The sequence below is a fragment of the Pantherophis guttatus genome, chromosome 1 (assembly GCF_059756535.1).
Source record: "Pantherophis guttatus breed Tessera chromosome 1, ASM5975653v1, whole genome shotgun sequence".
Taxonomy (NCBI): Eukaryota; Metazoa; Chordata; class Lepidosauria; order Squamata; family Colubridae; genus Pantherophis; species Pantherophis guttatus.
The window spans coordinates 340,354,009-340,372,293 of NC_142063.1; the positions used below are offsets into that span (position 1 = coordinate 340,354,009).

Genomic DNA, 18,285 nt, shown 5'->3' on the forward strand with positions numbered 1-18,285 from the left:
CCTATTATTCCTAAATATAAACTAGGTCAGGTTGGTTTCATGGGTGCCAAGGATGACCCCAGATTGTCAAAAGGACCCTAACTGAAAGCCATTTAGTTATGTTCACCACCCAAAGCGCTGTTTCTCCACCTTGGTAGCTTTAAGATGGGTGGGCTTTAACTCCCAGAATTCCCCAGCTAGCATGCTTAAAGGTAAGATGATAAGGACAGCAATAGCACTTAGACTTATACACTGCTTCTCAGTGCTTTACAGCCCTCTCTAAGCGGTTTACAGAGTCAGCATATACAGGCCCTCAACAATCCGGATCCTCTCTTTACACACATTCGGAAGGATGGAAGGCCAAGTCAATCTTGAGCCTGGTGAGATTTGAACCGCCAAATTGCCGGCAGCCGGCAGGCAGCAGAAGTAGCCTGCAGTACTGCACTCTAACCACTGCGCCACCACAGATGAGGTGAGGTGAGGTAGGCTAGGTTAAGTTATGCTAAACCAGGGGTCGGCAACCTTAAACACTCAAAGAGCCACAAAGGTCCTAACCAGAAGCCCCCCATTCAATTCTGGAGCCGACTGGAAGTCCGGTTCCCCCACCATAGAGTCTCCTCCTAGTGTGGCATCCTTTTTCCTCTGTCGACCGGAAGTCCGGTTCCCTCACCATAGAGTCTCCTCCTAGCGTGGCATCCTTTTTCTTCTACCTGTCCTAACCAAAAGACCTATAAATTGTGGAGCCGACCAGCAACAGGGAGCCACAGCAGAGGGATGAAAGAGCCACATGCGGCTCCAGAGCCGCGGGTTGCTGACTCCTGGGCTAAACTAAGCTAAGCTAAGCTAAACTAAGCTAAGCTAAGATTCATTGTCACTTTTTTCTGTGGATACCCTGGCACACATTAAGAAATGAAATTCTGCTGCCTGCTGTCAAAAGAAATACACACGCACAGAGCATAAATGCCAGAGTTCCAAGTAATACGCCCATAGCAAACAGAACTTCAGCAACACTGAAGCCCCCAAGATGGCCTCAGTCAGGCCCACTTCAGAGTTGACAATATATATCCATACACATACATGCACATACAGTGCATATATATCCATATGAGTCACGGTGGCACAGTGGTCAGAATGCAGTACTGCAGGCTAACTCACTGCTCACTCCAGGAGTTCGATTCTGACCGGCTGAAGGTTGACTCAGCCTTCCATCCTTCCGAGGTGGGTAAAATGAGAACCCAGATTGTTGGGGGGCAAGATGCTGACTCTGTAAACCGCTTAGAGAGGGCTGTAAAAGCACTGTGAAGTGGTACAGAAGTCTAAGTGCTGTTGTTATATACATATGCATTTACATATGTATATCTACTGGTATACACACACATATATTAATTGCAGTCCACTTTGAAGAGATAGTGGTGGGAAAAAAGAGTCTTGAGAGTTAACAAGGTTGATACTATATGGCACAAAGCTATTACAGAATCTAGTTGTTCTGCTTCGGACACCGCGAAGAACCAGAGAGGATTGTGTAGTGTCCCTGACAATATTGTGGGCCCTGCTCAAGCAACCTGTCCTGGATAGAAGGAAGGGTCCTTCCAATAATCTTTTCTGCTGTCCTCACCACTCTCTGCACTGCCTTCCTGTCCGATACTCCCAAACTACACAATAATACAATGTGACAGGATGCTTTCAAAGCGCCACACATCTTAAAACTGCCAAGGTTGAAAAACACATTGGCCCAAAATATATTACCCAATTCCTATCTACCCAATTCCTCCACTATTTTGATGCGCTCATGTTCCGAAGACTGAGATTATGCAAGCTACAATCCTGCCCATATGAAGATGACTTGACTAGGGGAAAACTGAGGCAATACCGTAGGAATGCTTGGTTTTTATACCCACTTGGACTTCTCCAAGCTGTACCGATAGGTTTTACAGTCTCTCTTCCAAGGTTACAAATCAAGGGGAACTGGACAGCCATTCTTGGATGGATTTTTATACATCCCTCTCCTAATGCTACCCGTTCACTTTTCTGTAACCTATCCATAACAAACTAATGGGAGATGGTAGATCGTTGTTTTATTTACAACCAAGTTGTTCCCCAGCTAGAAAGAAAGAGAGGGGGGGGGCGGAGAAGGAAGAAAGACTGAGAATAAAGATTTTTTGTTAATAGCTGCTTCGTTATAGGAACATTTTCTAGAGAGCTGCACTGATGCGCAGGTAAGTCCCATTGGTTAAGTCCAGGGGTGGGCTTCAAAAATTTTAGCAAGGGGTTCTCTGCCCGGTTTCTGGGTGGGCGTGGCCTAGTTGGCCTCCTGCACCACAGCGGGGGGGATGGATGTTTTTGACCTCCCCGGGCTCCGGAGACTTTCTTTGAGCCTCTGGGAGGGCGAAAACAGCCTCCCCAGGCTCCAGAGGCCCTCTGGAGGCCAGAAACAGGCCCGTTTCCAGACTTCCTGAACTTCTGGTAGGCCCGTTTTTCGCCCTCCCCAAGCCTCCGCACATGCCCTGCACTTACCTGCATCCAAAATGGGCCACGTGGGGACTCCTGGGAGGGGTGGGGGGGCGGGACCAGCCAGGAGTGGGATTTGGGGGTTCTCTGAACCGCACAGAATCTTAGCTAGAGGTTCTCCCGAACACCTGCGAACCCCCAGCAGCCCACCCCTGGTTAAGTCTCGAAAGGCCCTAAAATCAGCCCAATAACTATTTTCACGGGACTTCAGGGAGGTACTTAACAGAATAGCAGATTTGGAGATCTTCTAGTCCAACCACCATCCACCCCCACCCCCACACTCAAGCAGGGGAGGGAGGGAGAGAGAGACACCCAAAGCAAACAGCAGCCCTACATCCCAGCCAATGGGGTGATCCCCGCTGCAAGGAAACCTCCGACACATAAGGGAGGAAGTGAATTTTCCTCCTCCTGCTTTCCAGCTCACCTGTCTTCCCCAACTTTGAAAAGAAAAAAGAAATGAACGCTAGGTGGCACTGTCACCCTCGGGAAGCCACGGCAGCTTCACAATTGCACACACATCCACAGAGAAACCCACGGAAGAACGTGGTCAAAAGAGGGGCCATAAATTAATCCACAAACTGCCTAGCCCTGCAGGATCTCTAGCTCCCCAAGGGAAGGCTGATCTTCCCAGCCCCACACAGATCTGCTCTTACAGATCCCCAAAGTCAAGCCCTGACCTCCCATCGGCCTGGCATTCCTGCCTGGATAAAGAATAAGATTTATATGGACTTTGCTGAAAAGAGAAATGGGGAGGGAGGGAATGAGGGACCCTTATATTCCAATGATGCTGCACAAAGGGGAAGTGCTGGTTATGCCAAGTGCTCCTTTTCCCCCCCTCCCCACCGCCCTTCACGCTTCATGCAATTTTACCCTCCAACGTGTCTCGTCCCACCCCAGAGCCATGATTTCTTCGCCAGCTGGGCTGCAGGGCACCCGAGTGGGCTGCCGTCCCACTCTAATTATAGACTTGCACATGGCCATTCTTGAAATCGCCTGCTTCCTTTCACTGCTTTGGAGAGGGGAGGGCTCCTGGTCGGGGACAGGGAGAGCAAAGTAAAGAGGACTGTCCAGGGGTGAAATCCAGCAGGTTCTGGAGAACCTGTAGCGGAAATTTTGAGCGGTTCGGAGAACCGGCAAATACCACCTCTGGCTGGACCCCGAGTGGGGTGGGAATGGGGATTTTGCAATATCCTTCCCCCAGGAGTGGGGAGGGAATGGGGATTTTGCAGTATCCTTCCCCCTGGAGTGGGGTGGGAATGGAGATTTTGCAGTATCCTTCCCCCCGCCACGCCCACAAAACCGGTAGTAAAAAAATTTGGATTTCCCCACTGGGACTGTCGGTCCTCTTCGTTTCTGTTTCCCAACCCCCCACCCCACCCCTTACGGAACTTTGGCCTAAATGATGTGACTGAAATTCGAACCCAGGGCTGGGCTCTCCTTCCCCACAGCGGTGGATTCTCCAGGACAAAATTTGGGGACGGGCGAAAGATGTCTTTCCTTCCTTCTAACTTTGATCTCCCGCCTTTCAGCTTGGCTGATGACCCTCGCGGTGGTTGATTTGGTTTGAAATCAGGGTGCAACGCAAGCTGTTTATTTATTTAATTTGTGTCCTGCATTTTCAAGGTGGTAAACGTATCCAATATTCCTCTTTCCTCCTATTTTGTCCATAACGACAATCCTGAGGGGTAGGCTGGACAGAGAGAAGAGTGGTTGGTATAAAGCAGGGGTGTCAAACTGGTGGCCCACGGTCCGGATGCGTCATGCGCAGGCCACGCCCACCTCAGCTCCGTGAAGGGGGAAAACATCATGAAATATCACGTGACAGAGTGTGACACCCATGGTATAAAGTCACCGAGCTGTCATTAATGCCTAAGGCAGGTTAGAACTCACGGTCACCGGATGATTGGCCCAAAATCACCTCATCGTCTCCTGATTTCTAGCCTTGTGTGATGATTTCCCCGGATGCTTCCCCAGTTATCTCCCCAGATGTCAGCTCAGAGGAAGATGAACCAGTTGAAGGCACATCTGGAGGGGAGTTAGTCAATGAGAAGGATTTGGCTGAAGCACAGCTGCAGCGGGGCAGCCCAGAGGCTTCAGATGGGGAAAGCATGCAGCTGCAGCCAGTCAAGTGATGAAGAAGAGGAACTGCCTGCTGCACCTGATCCAGCAACACGTAGGGCAGAGAAAAGGCAGGAGCAGTGAAGGTCAGCCTGATTGCTCACGAGGAGGCAGCCTCACCCCTATTAATGGGCCGCAGCAGAAGCTGGCTATTTAGCACAGCAGACAGATGGAGGCTTCTGCGCATGTGCAGATCACTCATGATGACATCATGGCGGGTGGGCAGAGCCTCCCGCCGGTTTTACTACCAGTCCTATAGAACCGGGGGCAACGCACCACTGATGTGCGCCAGAAACCCGGAATAGGAACAGGCGATGCCGTGCGTGCCAGGCAACATGGCTCCATGTGCCACCTTGGGCACGCGTGCCATAGGTTCGCCATCACGGTCCTATCCCAAACAAGGAATGGTGATTTGGAAGTACAGGTAGTCTTCGACTTACAACAGTTCATTTAGTGACAGTTCGAACTTAAAATGGCACCGAGAAAGTGACCTGATTATTTTTCACATGTACAAGTTTTGAAGATCCCCAACGGTCATGTGAGAAAAATTCAGATGCTTGGCAACTGACTCATATTTATGACGGTTGCAGCGTTCCCAGGATCGTGTGATCACTTTTTGCGACCTTCGGACAAGCAAACGTAACGGCAAAAGCCAGATTCACTTAACAATAGTGACCCCCCCAAAAAAAGAGTCGCAAAATGTGGCGAAACTCATTTAAGAAATGTCTTGCTTAGCAACAGTAATTTTGGGCTCAATAGCGGTCGTAAGTTGAGGACTACCTGTACTTCCCTGAGAGATTTCTTTTTCTCTCCTTCTCTTTTCCTTCCCTTGCACTGAAATTTGGATAGATTAATCACTGTAAAGAAATGGCCATGTCTAAAGAGATGCGGAGGGGGGGGGGAGAGAAGCACCTTCCTTTGTGTACTTTAATATCTCCTGTGTCCGGGATGAATTCTCCTTTTCACAGCTTGACTGTTTTGTTAACAGATTCCAGGCAAAGGGATGACAAATTGTCTCACTGGGAAAAGATGACAAATCACGTCGGCCGTTCTTAAAACAGGTTAGCTTTTTATTTATTTTATTCTTATTTGTTTTTTTCAGGCTTTTAAAGGATAGAAATCACGGTAATGAAAAAGGGGTTTGGCAAATATGTATGGCTGGATTTTTACCAAAGGGAGGGAGGGAGGGGGGGAGAGAGAGAGAATGAGAGAGAATGAGTGTGTGAGAGAGAAAGAATAAAAAGAGAAATACAGAGAAAAGAGGGAGAGAAAGAGGGAGAGAGAAAGAATAAAAAGAGAAAAAGAGAGAGAGAAAGAGAGAAAGAGAAAGAATAAAAAGAGAAAGAAAAAGAGACAGAAAGAGGGAGAATGAGAGAGAATGTGTGTGTGAGAGACAGAGAAAGAATAAAAAGAGAAATACAGAGAAAAGAGGGAGAGAAAGAGGGACAGAGAAAGAATAAAAAGAGAAAAAGAGAGAAAAAGAGAGAAAGAAAAAGAATAAAAAGAGAAAGAGACAGAAAGAGAAAAAATAAAAAGAGAAAGAGAGAGAGAATGAGAGAGAGAATGTGTGTGTGAGAGAGAGACAGAGAAAAAATAAAAAGAGAAACAGAGACAGAAAAAGAGGGAGAGGAAGAGAATGAGTGTGTGAGAGAGAAAGAATAAAAAGAGAAATACAGAGAAAAGAGGGAGAGAAAGAGGGACAGAGAAAGAATAAAAAGAGAAAGAGAGAAAGAGAAAGAATAAAAAGAGAGAGACAGAAAGAGAAAGAATAAAAAGAGAAAGAAAAAGAGACAGAAAGAGGGAGAATGAGAGAGAGAGAATGTGTGTGTGAGAGAGACAGAGAAAGAATAAAAAGAGAAATACAGAGAAAAGAGGGAGAGACAGAGAAAGAATAAAAAGACAAATAGAGACAAAGAGACAGAGAAAGAGGGAGAATGAGAGAGAGAGAGAATGTGTGAGAGAGAGACAGAGAAAGAATAAAAAGAGAAATAGAGACAGAGAAAAAGAGAGCGAGAAAGAGGGAGAGGGGGAGAGAGAGAGAGAGAAGCCAACAACTTCACAAATAATTAAATAAACAAATTTACTGCCTTCTTTATTAGGTCGGGTGAGTTTACTCGGTCAGGAACAGGGGTTGGTCAGGACCAAGAATCTTGTTTTCAGCATTATATGACACAGAGAAACAACACAGTCTATTTCGGATTTCTCTGACCCAGTCACTTTTATGCCACGGAAATGTATTGAGGCATTAAAGGCTTGGATTTGGGGTATAGGTCCTGACTTTACAGCAGGGGTATCCAAACCTGGACTTCCAAATCCCAGCTGGGGAATTCTGGGAGTTGAAGTCCACAAGCCTTAAAGCTGTCAAGGTTGGCCACCTCTGCTTTACCGTAAAAGGACAGGACAGAAACAATGGCGAATCATCACCCGTTTTAAAAACAGGATCAGCTCAATTGGCACCATCGTGCTCCATCAGTGGACGGTGTAGCTAAAATCCTCCAGGCTCTCCTGCCAGGGATTCTGCCCATGAGCCCTCTCCTCTCTATCTCTGCCCTTCAGGATACCCCCAGGATCCCAACCAGTGGAGGGATTCAAATAATTTAACAACCGGTTCTCTGCCCTAAATGACTGGCTGGGTGGGTGTGGCCATGGTGGGTGTGTGACAGGTAGCACTCGGCCTCCTGCACCCCCCCTGGGAGCAAAAATGGGGCGTGGGGGGGATGGACGGATGTGCCACCCCCCCGTGCCCCATTTTGGGCCTAGTAGGCTTCCCTGCAGCCTCCTGGGAGCAAAAACGGGCTGTGGGGGCCACGCCCCCCCCCCCGTGCCCCATTTTGGGCCTAGGAGGCCTCCCTGCACTTACCTGGGACCCACCACTGAGCCCAACCTTAAATGGCGAAGCACAATTTGGAGCACAGAAGAGTCATTCTGTTGGCATGATTGATAAGCCATGAGGATTCAGCTTCCGAGCTTCCTGCATCTCACCTAGCAAATCTGAGGCTAGATCCAGAATTGCCTTCTGCCCAGCCATGATTTAGATCAGCTGCCAACTAAGGCCATTCAAGAGACCACCTGTTCTCTATAAAGCAGCACCCAGAAGCCAGCGTGCCACTCTCCCGAAGCCTCCGGGGCTTTGGGGGAAAACATCTGAGTCCTCACCTGTGATGCTCCAACCTGCTTTAAAGCCCCAGGTTGAAGTGGTTTCTTGACCTCTCGGGCAGGTGAGGGGAGAGGGTACCTCTGTGCTTCATCGCTTGATTGGTTTTTTTATCTCAGCTGTTTTGGGTTGTTGCAACTTCTCCCACCTGAATGCCTTTTGCATCTTTGTCCTTTAAAGCAAGGGTGAAATGCTACTGGTTCAGGCTGGTTCGCCTGAACCGGTAGTAAAAAAAAATACTAAAAAAAGTAAAAAAAAAGTTCCGATGATCAGCTATGCGACAATAAACTGTCACCACACTATAAAAAAGATGTTGAGACTCTAAAAAGAGTGTAGAGGAGAGAATCCAGGATGATTAGGGGACTGGAGGCTAAAACATACAAAGAACGGTTGCAGGAACTGGGCATGGCTAGTCTAGTGAAGAGAAGGACCAGGGGAGACAGGATAGCAGTCTTTCAATATTTGAGGGGCTGCCACAGACAGGAGGGGGTCAAGCTGTTTTCCAAGGCACCTGAAGGCCAGACAAGGAATAATGGATGAAAACTAACCAAAGAGAGATTCAACCTAGAAATGAGGAGGAACTTTCTGACAGTGAGAACAATCAACCCATGGAAGAGAAGTTGCCTTCGGAAGTTGTGGGGGTTTCATCACTGGAGGCTTTCAAGAAAAGATTGGACTGCCATTTGTCAGAAATAGCGTAGGGTCTCCTACTTGAGCGGGGGGTTGGACTAGATGGCTTATCAGGTCCCTTCCAACTCTGTTATCTGTTTTTATATTCGCTAGAAAGCAGGAAATCCTGCTTTCTAGCGAATCTAAATCGCGCGGCACAGCTGTCCGTCCCCGTCCCCCCCATTGCTGTTTTACTTATCTTTGCAGACTCAGTAAAGGCTTCTTAACGCCTGCGGTGTGCAATGCACCCGAAGCAAACCGGTAGCAGACCTCAGAGCATTTCAACCCTGCTTTAAACCGTAACTCCGGGGTGGGGTGGGGTGGGGAAGCAACCACATAATATATTATTCCAATTAACGTTTATTAGTAACCAGAGTGGATTGCTGGAAAAAGTGAAATTGTAAAGTCTTTAGGAAATACAGATTCTAATCATTTCTTCCAGAAAATCAGGAGCCCTGGCAAGGGGAACGTTGGCAAGTATGCACGTGCCAGAAACCAGGAGAAGGTGTGGCTTGAAGCGCTACAGCCAATCAAGCGTTGCAGGACATGTTTATCAATCACAGAGGAACTTTTTCCCCTTTAGCTGCTCCTTCTCTCCAGCTCTCTTCTTGGTCCCCAAAATCTATCCACCTTGCAGGTATACAACTCCCATTTTAGTCATGCTTGGGATTTTTAAAACTCGCTAAGCTCCTTTGACCTAAGTCGGGGAAGCTTGCTGTGGGGGTGAAGTCCTTTGTGAAGATGATGATCCCCTTTTAAAATATCACTTTTTAAGCCATCATGTGAAACTCCAAGGAATTCCCAATGCACTCCATTCTGCAATTAATAATGACTTATTCTATATAATGGGGTTTTAATGGGAATTTTAGTTTTTATTGTTGAATTTTAATTGGACTTGTTGTTGGTTATTGCTGTGAGCTGCCCTGAGTCCTTGTGGAGAAAGGGCGGCATATTTATTTATTTTTTATTTTATTTTGAATTTGTATACCGCCCTTCTCCCTGAGGACTCAGGGCGGTGAACAGCCAAGTAAAAACATCAAATACAAATATTAAAATACAGTTAAAATATACATATATAAATTTGGCCCCATTAATTAAAAACAATAAACAAAACAGTTAAAAACACTTAAAAAAAATTAGGCCAGCCCGGCTTGCTGGAAAAGGAAGGTTTTAAGGGCACGGTGGAAGGCACCGAGGTCTTGGATTCTCCTTATCTCTGGAGGCAATTGATTCCAGAGGGTAGGTGCCCCCACAGAGAAGGCCCTCCCCCTGGGGGTCACCAGCCTGCACTGTTTGGCTGATGGCACCCCGAGGAGGCCCTCTCTGTGGGAGCGCACGGGTCGATGGGAGATCGTCGGTGGCAGCAAGCGGTCTCGAAGATAGCTAGGCCCTATGCCATGGAGCGCTTTAAAGGTGATAACCAACACCTTGAAGCGCACCCGGAAGACCACTGGGAGCCAGTGCAGCTCGCGCTGGAGCGGTGTTACATGGGAGCGCCAGGCTGCTCCCGTCACTACCCGCGCTGCTGCATTCTGGACCAGTTGGAGCCCCATGTAGAGAGCATTGCAGTAGTCAAGGCGAGAGGTGACGAGGGCATGAGTGACTGTGCACAGGGAATCCCGATCAAGAAAGGGCCGCAACTGGCGAATCAGGCGAACCTGACAAAAGGTCCTCCTGGTTACAGCCGTCAGATGTTCCTCCAAGGACAGCTGCCTATCCAGGAGGACTCCCAGATTGCGAGCCCTCTCTGTGGGGGCCAACGACTCGCCCCCAATAGTCAGTGATGGAGTCAACTGACTATATCGGGATGCCGGGAGCCACAGCCACTCAGTCTTGGAAGGGTTGAGCCTGAGCCTGTTCCTCCCCATCCAGATCCGCACAGCCTCCAGGCACTGGGACATCACTTTAAGGGCATCGTTGGGGTGGCCTGGGGTGGAGATGTACAACTGGGTGTCATCAGCGTACTGGTGGTATCTCACCCCAAAGCCACGGATGATCTCGCCCAGCGGCTTCACATAAATGTCGAACAGGAGGGGCGAGAGGACCGACCCCTGAGGCACTCCACATATAAGAGGCCTTGAGGTCGACCTCTGCCCCCCTGCCAACACGAACTGCGACCGGTCGGAGAGAAAGGAGGAGAACCACCGTAATACGGTGCCCCCCATCCCCAACTCTTCCAACCGGTGCAGCATGATACCATGGTCGATGGTATCAAAAGCCGCTGAGAGGTCTAACAGGACCAGAACAGAGGAACAACCCCTGTCCCGAGCCCTCCAGAGATCATCAACCAACGCGACCAATGCCGTTTCCGTGCTGTGTCCAGGCCTGAAACCCGACTGGAACGGATCTAGATAGGATGTTTCCTCCAAGAATTGTGGAAACTGTCGCGCGACCACACTCTCAACAACCTTCGCCAGGAAGCGAAGGTTGGAGACAGGACGATAGTTGGCCAATATTGCCGGATCCAGGGACGGCTTCTTGAGGAGAGGCCTCACCACCGCTTCTTTCAAGGCGGCGGGGAAGTGACCCTCACTCAACGAAGCGTTGATAACACCCTGGAGCCAGCCTCGTGTAACCTCCCGGGAGGCCAGTACCAACCAGGAGGGACACGGGTCCAGTAAACATGTGGCCGCACTAAGTCTCCCCAAAATCCTGTCCACATCATCCGGAGTCACAGCATCAAACTCCTCCCAGGTAACATTCTCAAGACTATTCCTCGTCACCCTGCCCTGATCTACCCAGTCAGAGTCCAAATCCCCCCGGATCTGAGCGATTTTGTCATACAGGTATTGTCCGAAATCCTCCACCCTGCCTTCCAAGGGATCCTCCCGCGCTCCCGGATGGAGCAGGGAGCGGGTTACCCTGAACAGGGCGGCCGGACGATTCCCTGATGACGCAATAGAGGCGGAAAAGTAGTTAAACTTTGCCGTCTTTATCGCCACTAGGTAGGTCTTAATATGCGACCTTACCAGCGTTCGGTCAGATTCAGCGAGACTGGCCCTCCAACCGCTCTCTAGGCGTCTTTTCCGGCGTTTCATCTCCCTCAGCTCCTCGGTGAACCAAGGAGCCGCGAGGGATCGACACCGGGTCAGAGGCCGCAAAGGCACGACTCGATCCAAGGCCCCACCAGCCGCCCGATCCCAGGCAGCTACCAGGTCCTCGGCCGAGTCGTGTGCCAGATCTTCAGGAATTGGCCCAAGCTCCGTCTGGAACCTATCAGGATCCATCAGGCGCCTGGGGCGGATCCATCTAATTGGGTCCGCCTCCCTGCGGACCCAATTAGATGGATCCGCCCCAGGCGGGGTGTAGCGGTCCGATAATTAATTAATAAATAAATAAATAAATAAATAAATAATGCTCAACCTGAGCAACTTTAAGAAGTGTGGACTTCCAGAATGCCCCCAGCCAGAATGCTTTAAGAAGGGTGGACTTCTACTCCCAGAATTCCCCAGCCAATATCCTTTCAGAGTTGCGGACTTCAACTCCCAGAATTCAGCATGGCTGAGGAATTCTGGGAAATGAAGTCCACCCATCTTAAAGTGGGCTGGGTTGAGAAACAGTGTTTAGAATGCTTTTTACTATTAGTATAGTTATCTACCTCAAAGGCACCCTTAAGCAATAAAGGTTTGGCTTGGTGGTCTTTCCCTGGACAACAGTCTAATTCAGTGATGGCGAACCTATGGCATGTGTGCCGGAAGTGGCACGCAGGACCATCTCTCCGGGCATGCCAGCCGTCGCCTGTTGCTCTTCCGGTTTCTGGCACATGCATACATGCTGGCCAGCTGGTCTTCGCGTGTGCATGCCTGCCAGAAACCGGAAGACGAGGTGACCGGTGCGCTTGTACATGGCGGAAACTGGAAGCTGAGCTTCCTGGCATGCGCATGCGCACCAGGGAACTGCTCTTCCGGTTTCTGGCGCTCACGCACATGTGCACCAAGGAGCTGCTCTTCCGGTTTCCCGCGTTCCCGGCACTCGGTGCCGAAAAGGTTCGCCAACACTGGTCTAATTTATATCATGGCTTAGATCAGGGGTGTCAAACTCAAGGCCCACGGGCCGGATCTGTGGGGGACTGGCCATGTGGCCCACCCGAGCTCTGGAGGCCGTCACAGGCGCCCCCAGAGGGCTTGGGCCGCCACAGGCGCCCCCAATGTGAGTGACATTGAGCTGGCCACACCCATTCTCCCCCCCCCTTTGAGGTCAAGCACAACCCTGATGCAGCCCTCAATGAAATAAGAGTTTGACACCCCTGGCTTAGATGGTTCATTAACCCCATATAGGTTTTTCGGCTTCCCCACGTTTCAGTCTCTGGGAACAATCTCTGGTTTAAAATCTGGGCAAAAGGGAACCATTCATGAGTAACTGTTTTCCAACAAAGGGCTCCGGTCCCAGATGGATTGCTCCTACATCTGAAGATTATCTGGTTTTCCTTCTTTAGTTGGAATTCGGTGTTGTCAGCCATCCCGGTACAATTAATTTATTTTATAGGCAGTAAGCACAACTCTGTTTTTCTGATTTTTCACACTATAAACATGCAGCGCTCCCCGCTGTACGAGACTTTATTTGTTTTGGGGTGAAGCCTCCAAACTAACGGAGCAAAAGGCTGAGTGCATGATCGCACCACTGTGAAATGTGTATTTGCATTTTCAATCTAGTAATTCACACTTGCAAACAATGAAATTACCTTCCACTGCCGCTAAAGAAAGCAGTGTTATTATTATTACTGTTCATGCATATATGAGCTTTGCATTACCACACACACACACACACACAAACATACAGGAACGGAAAGGTATAAACTAGAATTTAAAATTGGACAGTTGTCTTCACATGCATTGTAGACATCAACAGCACTGGCTATACATCTCACAATTGTATCGTGAAGCAAAAACCAGTGCATGGTTAGCAACCAGCATCATTTAGCATTGCCGATTTTTATTTTTAATTTAAGGTCTCCCTGGCGAGCAGCTGTGTTAGTCTGCTGAAAACACAACAGCCATATTCAAATGACACCTGAGTCACTGTTAGGAGTTGCTGAAAACAGTGGTTTGTTTCAAACACCATTACACAAAGTTTCCTGGGTTGGCTAAAACAAGGAACTGTAGTTAATGAAAGACTTCATGAAGACCTGGTTTTATTATTGGATAGTTCACCAAAGAGAGAGGCAGGGAGGAAAGAGAGAGGGGGAGGAGAGGAGAGAGAAAGAGGAGAGAGAGGGGCAGGAGAGAGAGAGAGATAGAGGAAGGGAGAAATAGAGAGAAATGAGAAAGAGGGGGAGGAGAGAGAGAGAGGAAAGGAGGGAGAGAGAGAGGAGAGAGGGAGGAATGAGAGGAGAGGACAGAGAGGTGGCGGGAGGGAGGGAGAGAGAGAGGAGGGAGATGGGGGAGGAGAGAGGGAGAGGAAGGGAGGGAGAGGAGGAGGGAATGAGAGGAAAGGACAGAGAGGTGGCGGGAGGGAGGGAGAGAGAGAGGAGGGAGAGGGGGAGGAGAGAGGGAGGAAGAGAGGGAGAGAGGGAGTGGGAGGAAGAGAGAGAGGAGAGAAGGAGAGAGGGAGGAGGGGAGAGAGAGGAGGGAGGGAATGAGAGGAGAGGACAGAGAGGTGGCAGGAGGGAGGGAGGGAGAGAGGGGGAGGAGAGAGGAAGGCAGGGAGGGAGAGAGAGAGGAAGGAAGAGACGAGGAGAGGGGGAGAGAGAGGAAAGGAGAGAGAGGAGGGAGGGAATGAGAGGAGAGGACAGAGAGGTGGCAGGAGAGAGGGAGAGAGAAGAGAGAGGGGGAGGAGAGAGGAAGGGAGGGAGAGAGGGAGAGGGAGGAAGAAAGTAGAGAAGGGGGAGAGAGAGGAAGGGAGGGAGGAAGAGAGAGAGAGGAGAGAGGGAGGGTGGGAGAGAGCGGAGGGAGGGAATGAGAGGAGAAGACAGAGAAGTGTCAGGAGGTAGAGAGAGAGGAGAGAGGGGGAGGAGAGAGGAAGGGAGGGAGGGAGGAAGAGAGAGGGGGGGAGAGAGAGGGGGAGAGAGGGAGCGCTCTTAAGCCAAGAAATTATTGTCTGATCTTTCGCAAAGTGTCTTATGGCACCTTAAAACCTAATAAATTCACCATGCCAGGAGCTTTCACGGACTAGAATCCATTTTATGCCTTTGATTAAACGGACTAAGCCCACAAGAGTCGCATATGTTTATCTTGAACTTGCAACAATATCCTGTCCAAAAAAAAAGAAAAAAAAAAAGAAAGAAAAAAAGAAACCCCCCCTCCCCCCACATAATCTAATCCCAGAGGGATCACCACAGGTAACATCTGTTCCAGCCAAAGAAAGGAAGGATGGAAGAATTTGGTGGCAACTTTGAATGGAAATAATTGGACGCGTGCATTTTGCGGGCCTCGCGCTTACGTCCTTGTAAATCTCTTCTTTTAAGATGTCACAAAAGGCGCTATAACGCTGCAATCCTCCGCCCCACCCACCCACCCCGCTGAGGAAAAAAAAAAAAAAGGAAATTAAAAGCACACGCGCGCCACAAACTCAGCTCTCCCTGAAGCACTGAAGCGGCAAATATCAAGGGCACAGGCCGGGCTGAACTGTGGAAAAGCGCCGTGGTGACTATTTGGCAGGGGGTGCGGGAGTGTGTGGGAAGCGCAGGCGGCTGGCTCAGCCTGGATAAAAGGGGCGGCCTGGCCTGTGACAAATGGCCGGCTGATACAAAAGAACCCGAGACGGTGACAGGCTGAAGAACAGGTCAATATCAGGCTGTCACAAAGCCCTTCCAGAAGCGTAATTAACTGCTTACTAACCTGGCATCATCATTCATTGTGCAGTGGTCAATGGGTGCCATGAAGCTCACCAGCTTGCTGTGGACATGATACCTGGAAGGCCGGGGAGGTGGGTTGTGGGGGGGGAGGGATGAGAGGAAGGAAAGGAAAAAAGAGAAGAGAAGGCGTTAAAGGAAGATCTTCCAATAGAAAAAGCTTTGCCCATCCTGGGAAAAAGGGGGCTTTGAGGTGGGGGCTCCGTGGAAGAGAACGTTTGGGGCTCCCGAGTTGAAGGGTGGGCTCCTGGGTGCTTCCTGAGCGTGGCTGTTTTCTTGCAGAGGTTTCATGAGCCAACTAGGTAACAACATCGGGGCTAGAAGGGAGTGCAGGGAAGAGGAGGAGGGGAACGGGGAGGACTCCTCTGGGATGCTTGGTGCTCTCTGGGTTTGGTTGTTTTCTTGCTAGACGTTTCATGACCCAACTAGGTAACATCATCAGGACTAGAAGGGAGTGGGGTTTATGGAAAGGAGGAGGAGGAGGAGGAGGTGGAGGAGGAGGAGGAGGAGGAGGAGGAGGAGGAGGAGGAGGAGGAGGGAGAGGATGATTTTGGGATCCCTGATGCTCTCTCAGCTTGGTTGTTTTCTTTCAGATGTTTCATGACCCAACTAGGTAACATCATCAGGACTAGAAGGGAGTGGGGTTTATGGAAAGGAGGAGGAGGAAAATGACTCTGGGATCCTTGGGGCTCTCTTAGTTTGGTTGTTTTCTTGCTAGATGTTTCATGACCCAACTAGGTAACATTATCAGAGCTAGAAGGGAGTGGGATTTATGGAAAGGAGGAAGAGGAGGGAGGAGGAGGAGGAGGATTTTGGGATCCCTGATGCTCTCTCAGCTTGGTTGTTTTCTTTCAGATGTTTCATGACCCAACTAGGTAACATCATCAAGTCTAGAAGGGAGTGGGGTTTATGGAGAGGAGGAGGAGGAGGAGGAGGAGGAGGAGGAGGAGGAGGAGGAGGAGGAGGAGGAGGAGGAGGAGGAGGAGGAGGAGGAGGAGAATGACTCTGGGATCCTTGGTGCTCTCTGTTTGGTTGTTTTCTTGCAGACATTTCATGACCCAACTAGGTAACATTATCAGAGCTAGAAGGGAGTGGGATTTATGGAAAGGAGGAGGAGAAGGAGGAGGAGGAGGAAGAAAAGAACTATGGGATCCCTGATGCTCTCTCAGCTTGGTTGTTTTCTTTCAGACGTTTTATGACTCAACTAGGTAACATCATCAGTTACCTCTCTACTTACCTACAACAACTTCAATTTGCGAACCTGAATCCCTTTTAACACTGGTGGTGCTACCTAGTTGTGTAATGAAAGGTTCCTTATACATATTATTGTGGTTCTCCAGGCTCAATCAGATCAATATCCTCACAAGAGTCCAGAAATGGAGTCTGACTTGTGGCACTTGAATTCTGTGAGGTTGTTTTGGGGGGCGGAGAGTTCGCTGGATGTTTTTTTTTTGGAAAGTTTTTGACTGATGGTTTGGAACGATGCATCCCGCAAAGATTAATAACGCGGATGGTTTGGCTGAGGTCAATTTGCTCAAATACGAGGTAAAATGTCTACAGAAAACCTGACCTTGGTGTTAATCTTTCCAACCATGAAGGACCCCAATAAAAACCATGAAGTTTGAAATATTTCATCGTTTATTTCAGGGGTCTTCAAATTTGGCAACTTGTGGACTTCAACTCCCAGAATTCCCCAGTTGGCATGGCTGGCTGAAGAATTCTGGGAGTTGAAGTCCACACGTCTTAAAGTTGTCAACTTTGGAGAACCCCTGATCTATTTTATAGCACTCACAGAAAACCAATGATTTAAAGAACTAAACAGAATTGTTTGTCACAGAATTATTTTTTATAAAAGGGAGGGGGGGGGGGCAGAATCCAGAAGTTGAGAGAACAGAAAACGGTTGTGCCTCTTTCTACTCACCGGATTTTTCTTCCTTTACTGGCCTTGGTGTCCACTTTCTTCCGAATTTTACTCCTCAATTTCTGGATAGCCAGCCATTGTCTATGGAAAAAGAATGACAGGGTGGCATTCGGGCTGCACGGTGAAGAAAGGGCCTTCTATCTCCTTCTCAAAAGTGATGGAATCAACAATTGCAATCCAGTCAGCTGCTGCCTCCATCTTCTGAGGCGCCTTCGCGGTATAGGTAGTCCTTAATTTATGACTGCTTCAAATTTATGACGGATCTCCCTTGGGGATACTTAACAATCCAGTTCCAAAGTTCTGATAGTCACGTGTCCCCCCCCATGGTCATGTGACTGCAGGTGGGTTGCTTGGCAACGAACGTGTGTTTGCGGCCATTTTCAGCGGCCCATGATCACGTGACTATATTTTATGATGGTTTTGTTAAAAACTGGCATTTATTTTCTGGTTTTCGGTGAAACGGCTGACAGCGAACAATGGATTCACTTTAGAACAGTGGCATTCATTTAACACGTCGCAAAAAAGATGGTAAAATTGGGTCAGGCACAGGGGTGACTTGCTTTGCAGACACATTATGACTTGCGACCATAATGGGCTCCATTATGGTCGCAAGTCGAGGACTATCTGTGTTTCCTTCTCAGGACTGTGACATTGTGGGTTCAAGATCAGGGCTGTTAGAACTCAGCACCTGCAGCAACAGCCTCAGTGGCTTGCCCTTATGCCCACAATTCCAGGTAGTCCTCGATTTACGACCACAATTGATCCCGAGATTTCTGTTGCTACATGAAACAATTGTTAAAGTCAGTTTTCTTGCCACAGTTGTTAAATGAATCACAGCGGTTGTTAAGATAAGAACAGAGTTGTTAAGTGAATCTGGCTTCCCCACTGACTTTGTCAGAAGGTTGCAAAAGGAGATCACATGACCTGGAAGACTGGAACTGTCATAAATATGAGTCAGCTGGCTGGACATGCGATAAAGCAAAGAAATACTGGAGTAGGATTCATATCCGAATACAGAAGAGTCTTAAAGTGAATATTAAGATAAAACCAGAAATGTTTCTTTTGGGTTTAATGGAAAAAGACTTGGAGAAAAAGATTGGGAACTTTGATTTTATATACCCTGTTGCCTCGAAAATAAGACCCAAC

At 48.8% G+C, this 18,285-nt stretch overlaps 1 protein-coding gene across 1 annotated transcript in view; it reads right to left on the reverse strand.

The window, feature by feature from the left end:
- Positions 1-18,285, reverse strand: part of AATF (apoptosis antagonizing transcription factor) — a 114,196-nt gene that overhangs the window by 13,285 nt on the left and 82,626 nt on the right. Inside the window, exons 10-11 of the mRNA XM_087883453.1 lie at positions 17,140-17,220; positions 15,205-15,276 (exon numbers count right to left, since the gene is read on the reverse strand). Coding sequence (XP_087739579.1) covers positions 15,205-15,276; positions 17,140-17,220 — 153 coding nt within the window. The remainder of the gene's footprint in view (positions 1-15,204; positions 15,277-17,139; positions 17,221-18,285) is intronic.